This window comes from Arachis ipaensis, chromosome B08 (assembly GCF_000816755.2).
Source record: "Arachis ipaensis cultivar K30076 chromosome B08, Araip1.1, whole genome shotgun sequence".
Lineage (NCBI taxonomy): Eukaryota > Viridiplantae > Streptophyta > Magnoliopsida > Fabales > Fabaceae > Arachis > Arachis ipaensis.
The window spans coordinates 10,189,877-10,199,584 of NC_029792.2; the positions used below are offsets into that span (position 1 = coordinate 10,189,877).

General features: G+C 41.1%; 1 protein-coding gene across 1 annotated transcript; it reads left to right on the forward strand.

Annotated features, from left to right (window-relative positions):
• Positions 7,769–8,923, forward strand: LOC107610494. The gene is made up of 2 exons (XM_016312544.1): positions 7,769–8,704; positions 8,789–8,923. The coding sequence occupies exons 1-2, from the start codon at positions 7,769–7,771 to the stop codon at positions 8,921–8,923; spliced, it is 1,071 nt and encodes a 356-aa protein (XP_016168030.1).

The window sequence follows — 9,708 nt, forward strand, 5'->3', positions numbered from 1 at the left end:
CCTTCCTTAATGTGGCGTAAAAGGGGAGGGATCTTATGGCCGAACCGGCTAAGAACCTGGACAGAGCTGCTAGTCTTCCGTTGAGCTGTTGTACTTCTTTAACACAGGTAAGACTTTTCATGTTGAGTATAGCCCGGCATTTATCTGGGTTTGTCTCAATTCCTCTCTGTGTGAGCATGAAACCCAGGAATTTGACTGCTTCTATCGCGAAGGTACATTTTGCAGGGTTAAGCCGCATACCATGCTTTCTGATGGTGTTGAACACTTTTGCGAGGTCAGTTAACAAGGATTCCTCATTTTGTGTTTTTACCAACATATCGTCGACGTATACCTCCATCAGTTTCCCGATGTGTTCTGTGAAGACTTTATTCATTAATCTTTGGTAGGTAGCTCCTGCGTTCTTGAGTCTGAACGGCATGATGTAGCAGTAATTTGCTTTGGGAGTTAGGAACGAGGTCTTTTCTTGGTCGGGTGGATATATCGGGATTTGGTTGTATCCTGAATAAGCATCCATGAAGGAGAGGTACTTGTATCCCGAAGATGCATCCACTAGAGCGTCTATACTTGGTAGTGGATATGGATCTTTTGGGCAAGCTTTATTGAGGTCGGTGTAGTCAGTGCACATCCTCCACTTCCCATTTGACTTTTTCACCAGAACGACGTTGGCTAGCCATAGTGGGTATTTGACTTCTCTTATGAATCCTGCTTCCAGTAAGGCTTGTACCTGCTCTTCCACAGGTTGGGACTTTTCTGGTCTGAGCTTCCTACGCTTCTGCTGCACTGGCTGAGATCCTGGGTATACCGCCAGTTTGTGACACATTAGTTTGGGATCTATGCCTGGCATGTCTACAGCCTTCCATGCAAAGAGATTGGCTTTCTCCTTTAGGAATTGTATCAGAGACTCCTTCAGGTCTCTTTTCAAGGTTCCTCCAACATTGGTCATTTTATCCTGAGCATCACCGATTTGGACCTCTTCAGTTTTGCCTTCAGGTTGTGGACGAGATTCTTTGCGAGCTCGAACTTCCCCGAGTTCAATGGTGTTGATTTCCTCTCCTTTGGGGTTGCCTTTGAGGTTCAGACTTTCATTATAACAGTGTCGCGCAATTTTTGGTCTCCTTTTATCGTTGCGATCCCTTCCGAAGTTGGGAACTTCATACACAGATGTGGAGTTGAAACTACTGTAGCGAGCTGGTTCAATGTTGTCCGACCTACTGAGCTCACGTCGACTACTATGTAGTATATGTTGAGTGTCCTTGACCGGGTTCCCTTTCTGAAGGTTGTATGTATCGAGATATATTCAAGTGGTTGGATTGGAGTATCTCCCAGCCCGAATAAGCTATTCGGATATGCTCTGAGCTCTTTTTCTTGTAGGCCGAGTTTGTCGAAGGTGGACTTGAACAAGATGTCCGCGGAGCTTCCTTGGTTTACTAGTGTCCTGTGAAGATTAGCATTGGCCAATATGATAGTAATGACCATGGGATCATCATGTCCCGGGACGACACCTATTGCATCTTCTTTAGTAAAGGTAATTGTGGGGAGGTTGGTTGTCCTCTCTCCTTCCCCGACATGATATACTTCTTTAAGGTGTCTTTTGCGAGATGATTTAGAGATTTCTCCTCCTACAAATCCTCCATTTATCATGTAAATATATCTCTCAGGAGTGTGAGGTGGTCGTTCGGTTCGCCCGACCTCTTCATCCCTTCTTCTTTTTCTTGGTTCGTCCGTCTTGTTAGCTAAGTACCGATCTAGTCGACCTTCTCTTGCCAATTTCTCTATGACATTCTTCAGGTCAAAGCATTCATTAGTGGGATGTCCGTAAATTCGGTGGTGCTCGCAGTACTCTGTCCGATCCCCCCCCTTTTTGCTTTTGATTGGGCGAGGTGGAGGGATCTTCTCAGTATTGCATATTTCTCTGTAAACATCTACAAGGGACACCCGAAGAGGGGTGTAGTTGTGGTATTTTCTTGGCTTTCCACTGGGTTGATCTTCTTTCTTCTTGGACTCTTTTTCCTTGCCCATAGATGGGTAGGAGAATCCAGATTTTGAGGTCTCTCCTAGTCGTGAGTTTTCCTCCATATTAATGTACTTTTCTGCTCGCTCTTGTACCTCGTTTAAGGACGTCGGATGCCTTTTTGATATGGAGTGGCTAAAGGGTCTTTCTCTTAGGCCATTGATGAGATCCATGATGGCTACTTCTGTTGACAGACTTTGTATGTCCAGAAATGCTTTGTTGAATCATTCCATGTAGTTGCGGAGACTTTTCCGTTCTCCTTGCTTGATCCCTAATAGGCTCGGGGCGTGTTTGGCGTTGTCCTTCTGAATGGAGAATCTGGCAAGGAATTTTTTGGCTAAGTCGTCAAAACTTGTGATGGACCTGGGAGGCAAATTGTCGAACCATTTTATGGCTATTTTTGTCAGGGCTGTCGAGAAGGCTTTGCATCGAACAGCATCCGAGGCGTTAGTGAGATACATTCTGCTCCTGAATTGCTGAGATGATGGCTGGGATCCGAGGTACCGTCATATGACGTCATGTCGGGAGCTTTAAAATCTTTTGGAACTTTAGCTTTCATGATCTCTTTGCTGAAGGGATCTTGGTCCTTGTGGGAGTTATCCTCGTGGTTGGAATGAGTAGTTCTGGTCTTGAGGTCGGCTTCGAGCTTTAGAAGTTTATCCTCTAGATCTCGTCGTCTCCTAGTTTCTCTACAGAGGTCTCTTTCAGCTTCTCGCTGATGTTCAGCCTCTTGTTCGAGCTGTTTGAGGCGATCTTGTTGTTCTCGGATGGCTTCCAAGATTTCTGTGTTTGTGTTGGAGGGTTGTTTATCTCCTTTATTCTGAGGTACATCTTTTGATGTGGTATCCGTGTTTTTAAGCGGAGTTCTTTCTTCCAAACCAGAGTTGTGGTTGTTGTCATGGTCGTCCGCCATGGTGATGGGATGACTTCCAGGTTCCCCGGCAACGGCGCTAATGTTCTGAGGGTTACCTAAAACTGAAGGTCGATCTCGGATGAGATCTGCTGTAGTGGCCAGAGTTGTCGTGTCCGACATGGTGGAACTGGTGGAGCTGGAGATGCTGCTGATCCTTCGTCACCGGAGGGTGGTGGTACCTGCAAGAGACTCCGATGCTTAAGTTAGCATGGGCTTTAAGCAGGTTTTTAGTAAAATCAGAGTATGAGTTATACCTGGGTGCTCCAGTGTATTTATAGTGGTGTGGGCTGACCTTTCTAGATAAGATAAGTTAGTTATCTTATCTTTATCTTTAAGTGAGGTCATCTTTATCTTCTGGGAACCGCCCTTGTCTTTCTAGGCTTTAACTGCCTTTAGATTGGGCTGTGTCCCTTCATTTGGGCCTGTTTGGGCTCCTCATGTCGATTTGGCCGAACTCTTTTAAAGAAGAGGTCGGAAGTCCTATCCGGAAGAGGTCGGTTGCTTTGTCTTCGATCTCCCTAGGTCGGATAGCTTGACCCAGGGTATGAACACTAGGATTTGTGGATTAAGAACAACTATTCTCACTTGACTTACTCTTCGATGTTAAGGGTTGACTAGGTGAGATTAATCCATTATAATTTTCATAATTGTGGTTATGACAAGGAAGGAATTTCCTAACTCAACCCAAGCCAAGACTTCCCTTTATGCCTTGAACCATATTTTAATTACTTTAAAGATTTACTTGTCTATATTACATAGATAGTTCTTTAATTCGTTATTAGTTCATTAGTTACAATTTTGATCGTTCTTTAATTCCTTTATTTGGTTGCTTCATTATTGAAACCCCCCTTTCATAACTAAACTTTTGCACTTGTGGTCACTAGCTCTTTGGGAAGATGACCCAGGATTCTACTCCCATTTAATTTAGTTTGAATTGTGACATATTTATTCTAAACTCTGGTGGAGGGTTACTTGCCGGTCTAGACTATGCTTGCAACGAGATTCCATATTTTGTGAAATTCTAGATCGACACTAATCCCCACACCACATATCCACTTCGTATTCAAAATAAATGTACAATTCATCAGTGTCCCTGTTCATTAGCTTATTTTTCCTCATCTGATTAATCTCCATATCCCCCTTAATGGCATGAAGACCAGCCTTCATGTTGGGTGCTCTCATATCAAGCCAAAACATCTCCTTATACCCTGTGTAACCTAACTCCTTAAACAATGTCACCAGGTCAAAAAAAATCACATAATCTAGGTCCAACAGGAGAAACCTCTTCACTTTTCCATGCATGTAGGAGAGAATGACGGAGGAAAAATGTCGGTAAATATTTTCACAAAAATATCACGTTGCAAGTATAGTTCTAAACCGACAATTAAACCTCAATCAACGTTTAGATTGTTTGTCACTTAAGCAAACCCAATAAAATTAACCGAAGTATTTAAACCTCGGGTCATCTCTCAAAGGAATTGCAGGGAAGTGTAGTTTATTATTGGCTATGAGGTATATTCTTTTTGGGGTTTTGAAATAAGGAACAAAAAAATATAAATTACGAGAAAAATAAACTAACAACTAAGAAAGGTCTTAGCAAGGATTGAGAATTAGAATTCATATCCTCATTATCATCATCAATTATGATGGTAAGTGCAAATCGCTTTCACTTAGTTATCCTCTAACAAATGAAGGAAAGTCAAGCGAGCAAAATCGACTTAAGTTCACAAGTCCTAATCAAAGACTGGATTTAGTGAGGCTCAAGCCAACTAGCAACTTTCGATCACCAATCAACAAAAGAATTTTGATAACTCAAGAGTCTCTAATTAATCAATCCAAGTCAAGAATATAAAATCTATTTTAAAATCCAACCAAGCATTTTATCAAACACTTGGAAGGCACAAAATGAAAGCATAGAAAAGTAACAAGAAATAGTGAAATCTAAGATTAACAAACACAAGGAATCAATAACCAACAATTAAAAAAAGAAGCAATAAACATGAAATACCTCAAATTGCATTAAAAGAAAATTGAATCGGACAAAAAAATTCATAAACTAAATTGTAAAAATAAAGAAACCAACAAGAGAAGATAAACTAAGATACTAGAACAATAAAAGGTAGAAGAAAACTAAATTAAATCAAGATAAAATTTTGAAGCTAAGAAGAAATAATACTAAAAATTCTAAAACCTAGAGAGAGGAAAGAGCCTCTCTCTCTCTCTCTCTAGAAACCTCCATCTAAAACCTAAAGTGTGAAGGAATGAATGTGTATATCGTCCTTCCAGCTTCACTCTGCAGCCTCTTGTCTAAGTTTTTGGGCCTGAAACTTGGTCAAAAGCAGCCCAGAAATCGCCCCCAGCGAATTCGCTTTACTGAGGCACGTGACGCTTGTCACGCGTACACGTCGATTGGAAAATGGCTTGATCACGCATACGCGTCAGCCATGTGCGCGCGTCGCCTCCAGCTTCTCAAATCTCCAAATTCTTGCGTTCCTTCCACTTTAGTATGCTTCCTCTTCATCCTCTATGCCATTTCTGCTCTATAAATCCTGTAATCACTTAACGCACATATCACGGTATCGAACGATAATAAAAGAGGATTAAAAATTATCAATTTTAAGGCCAAAGAATCATGTTTTCAATCATAGCACACAATTAGGAAGGAAACTTAAAAACATGCAATTTACATGAATAAGTGTGAGAATAATTGATAAAATCCACTTAATTCAATACAAAATAAACCATAAAATTGTGGTTTATCAGAGACCTCCCTCAGCATCTCTCTAAAATCTCCCCCATGATGAAACACTGGAATACTTATATATTCATACATCTGCGAAAAATAAATATGCATTAGAATCTTAGTGGCACATTGAAACAACAAACGAGAGACAAGCATTTCAATTTTTCCTACCACAGTTCAAATTAGTGGAATCTGTTTCTAGATTTTCCTAATGTGTGCTTAAAATAATATATTATCAACCCCGAGTAATCACGTTGGACATTACTTAATCAAGTTTTATGTTTTCTTTGTTCAGGACCACAAGTGAGTTATAAAGATCAATGGTGGTGTGTCAGAGTAAGTTAATAGGACCACATAAAGCACAAGAGACAAAGAGGTCCATCAATAGTGTGAATACTTGATTTTTGTTTGTCACTTGACACTAATTGGTAGCTAGTACTTTTATTTGGATAGTTTTAGTAGTTATTAACTATTAGACCCTTTTTACTTGGTTTATTACTCTTGCTTTGTTATGATAATTGCATGATTTCTATGATTCGTCAGTTAAATGATGCGGTCGCTTCCAGACCTGAGCTTAACCCCTTTTGATCCTGAAATCGAAAGGACTTTAACTTATCTTAGGCAAGCTCGGCGCCAGTTAGCATTTGTGTATAGTGAATCAGATTCTCTTGAAGAGTGACCCGATTCACAATCACTTTCTAACCGTGATTCTCATTCTTCATTAAACGAGGAACCTTGTATTCTTCTATTGGAAGTGCTGAAATTTCTGTGAGTGAATTAGGTGACAACAACATGGTGGCATCACCTCGGAGAATCACTCTCAAAGAGGCCGGAGCTCCAGATATTACTTTGCAACCCGTGCAAGTTCGGTACCCCGATTTAGATGAGAACTTTGAACTCAAGACGGGTTTGATCAACTTACTTCCAAAGTATCATGGTTTTCCGGGTGAAGATCCCCTCAAGCACTTGAAGGACTTTCAAGTTGTGTGCTCAACCGCAAGAAGGCATGGCTCGGATGAGATAGACTCATGGTTTTCGCGTTCCCTTTCTCTTTGGAGGAAAAGGCAAATGAATGGTTTTACACCCAATCTGATGAAGTGATAACTAATTGCGATTTGTTGCACAAGGAGTTCCTTAAGAAGTTCTTCCCACCTCAAAAGACGGATCGTTAGAGGAAAGAAATCTCATACATCATGCAAAGAGATGGAGAAACCCTTTATGAATATTGGGAAAGATTCAAGAAGTTGTTGGAATCTTGTCCTCATTATCGCATTGATGAACTAGTACTCATTAGCTACTTTTGTCAAGGCTTGTCCCTCAAGACAAGCTACTTATAGATGCCTTAAGTGGAAGATCTCTCACTAAAAACAAGACCGCGGAAGAAGCTTGGGAAGTCATTGCGGATTTGGCGGATTCAACTCAACATTTAAGAATAAGGAACACCCAACCAAAGGCTATAAGTGAAGTCTCACCTTCGGGTGACGCTATCTTGACTAAGACACTTGTTAAAATGATGGTTTTGTTAAGGCAAATTACTCAAGGTCAACAAATTCCACAAATGTTGCTAGCTCCACCTCAACCTCCTAGGATTGAAGGGCCTTCTAAATCTTGTGGTATTTGTGCTTGCAATAGTCACTACACCATTGAGTGTCCTCAAATCTAAGAGGACAACACATTAGCGGTGGCAAATTCTTATCCACAAAGGTCCAACTTAAATTAAGGCAATCAAGGATCCTACCACTATAGAGGAAGCCAAGGTCAAGGGTGGAGAAACAACTTAAATCAAAGATAGAATCAATCCTCTCAAGTTCAACCTTTTTTAACCTAACAAGCTTACTATCACCAACCCTCTCAAGGCCAACAACCTTACCAACAACCACCGCAACCCCACTACCAATCATATCAACCACAAAGCCCACCCCACCCACAACCTAATCAACAATCACACTCTCAACTTCAGGCAAGATATCAACCACCACACACTAGGCCTACACTTCACCAAAATAATCAACCATCCTCTTCAAACCAACCTCATATGAATGACGCACTTCAGAGCTTCATACAAGAGCAACGGGAGTTCTACAAGAAGCAAGAAACTTACATGGCAACCATTGCCGAAGCTTTATCCCGATTGACTATATCTCCTTTCAACAATCACAACCCCCCTCAAGCTTCTACCTCTAGCGGCCTACCCTCTCAACCTCAAACAAACCCCAAGGAGAGCATCAATGCTATAACCTTAAAGAATGGTACCAAATTAGATGAAGTTGGTCTCAAGCCTACAAGTGTAAATAAGGAAGCCCACGATGAAGAAATCGAAGAGGAGGTAGAATTGAATAGAGGTGAGAAGGAAGATGTTGAAAGAGAAGAGGAGGATCCATTAAAAGTCAAGGAGCCTAAAAGGAAAAATCCTATTGAGGAACCCACACCAATTCCTTTTCCAACGGTGGCTAAAAAGGCCAAGAAGCATGACGACTTTGATCCTAATATGGTGGAGATTTTCAAGAATGTGGAGGTTACCGTCCCTCTTTTTCAAGCCATCCAACAAGTTCCAAAATATGCCAAATTCCTAAAGGATGTTTGCACTCACAAGGAGAAAATTGGTGAGCAAAGTAAGAATCCGGTAAATGACTCTATCTCCTTTCTTATTCCGGAGAAGTATGGTGATCTCGGTCCTTGTTTCGTGACTTGTGTGATTGGTGGAATGGAGTTCATGGATTGCATGTGTGATTTGGGAGCTTGTGTGAGTATTACGTCCCTCCCTATTTATGAAAAATTGAACTTGTCACTTTTGAAGCAGTCCAGGACAAGATTTGTGTTGGCGGACAGAAGTATTATTTTGGTTGTGGGGATTGCAGAGAATGTGTTGATGAGCATTCAAGGTTTGGTCTTTCCGGTGGATTTTCACATTTTGGAGATACCTCCAATTGATTCGGATAAGCCATCTTCCATCTTCCTTGGGTGGCCATTTTTGAAGACATCTAAGTTCAAGTTAAATGCATTTTCGGGAGCCTATTCGTTTGAAGCCGAAGGGAAGGTGTTGAAATTCACCTTGGATGGAGCCAAAAAACCAACCCTTGAAGTATAATCTATCTTTGGATATGATCTAATTAAAGAACAGATGATTGAGCCTAAGGTTGGCCAAGAAGAAGAAAAGGTTGTCAAGGAGCCTAAGTCATTGGAGCACACAAAAGCTAAGCATGCTGAGGAGTTGGAGATTTTCCTCCTTGGGGTGGCTTCAAGTAGTGATCATTGAACTCATGCACGTCCAACTTAAGGACATTAAACCAAAGTGCTTGGTGGGAGACACCCCACCATGGTAATATTGTTCTAACCCTTCTCTTTGTTTATAATTTAATTTCATTGCATTTTACTTGCTCTAGGTAACTTAGGATTAGTTTAATTTTGAGCTTAGGATAGGTTGATTTTCATATGGATCATGAGTTGATGAATTTCTGAATGTTTTAGGTTGAAACTTATATTGAGCTTAAGTTGAGTGCCTTAGAAATTGAGGCAAATTTTTGGAGAAATAGGGCAGTGTGTGTACGCACCGATATGTGCATACGCCAACCCTTTTGCGCGCCCTCTGTTGGGAACGCTCGCACGTCTCTGTGCGTGTGCATCCCCATTTTTTGCCCTCTGTGCGTGCACACACTCTTATGCGTATGCACATCAACCCTTTCTCTTGCAATCTATGCGTACACCCCCTATGTGCGTATGCCAGCTTGTTTGCAGCTCTTCTGCCCGGAGCGCCTGCAACCCTCTGTGCGTGCGCACCTCAGCCATTTTTGCTCTTTGTGCGCACCTTAGCTAGGATTTGTGGATTAAGAACAACTATGCTCACTTGACTTACTCTTCGATGTTAAGGGTTGACTAGGTGAGATTAATCCATTATGATTTTCATAGTTGTGGTTATGAAAAGGAAGGAATTCCCTAACTCAACCCAAGCTAAAACTTCCCTTTATGCCTTGAACCATACTTTAATTACTTTAAAGATTTACTTGTCTATATTACATAGATAGTTCTTTAGTTCATTAGTTG

What these genes read in the sequence shown, in the direction of transcription:
- LOC107610494 (XM_016312544.1), top strand. Translation starts at nt 7,769, where the DNA reads ATGGCAACCATTGCCGAAGCTTTATCCCGATTGACTATATCTCCTTTC. An exon ending in CGTTTGAAGCCGAAGGGAAG is followed by an intron (nt 8,705 to 8,788) that starts GTGTTGAAATTC and finishes ATTAAAGAACAG; the next exon opens with ATGATTGAGCCTAAGGTTGG.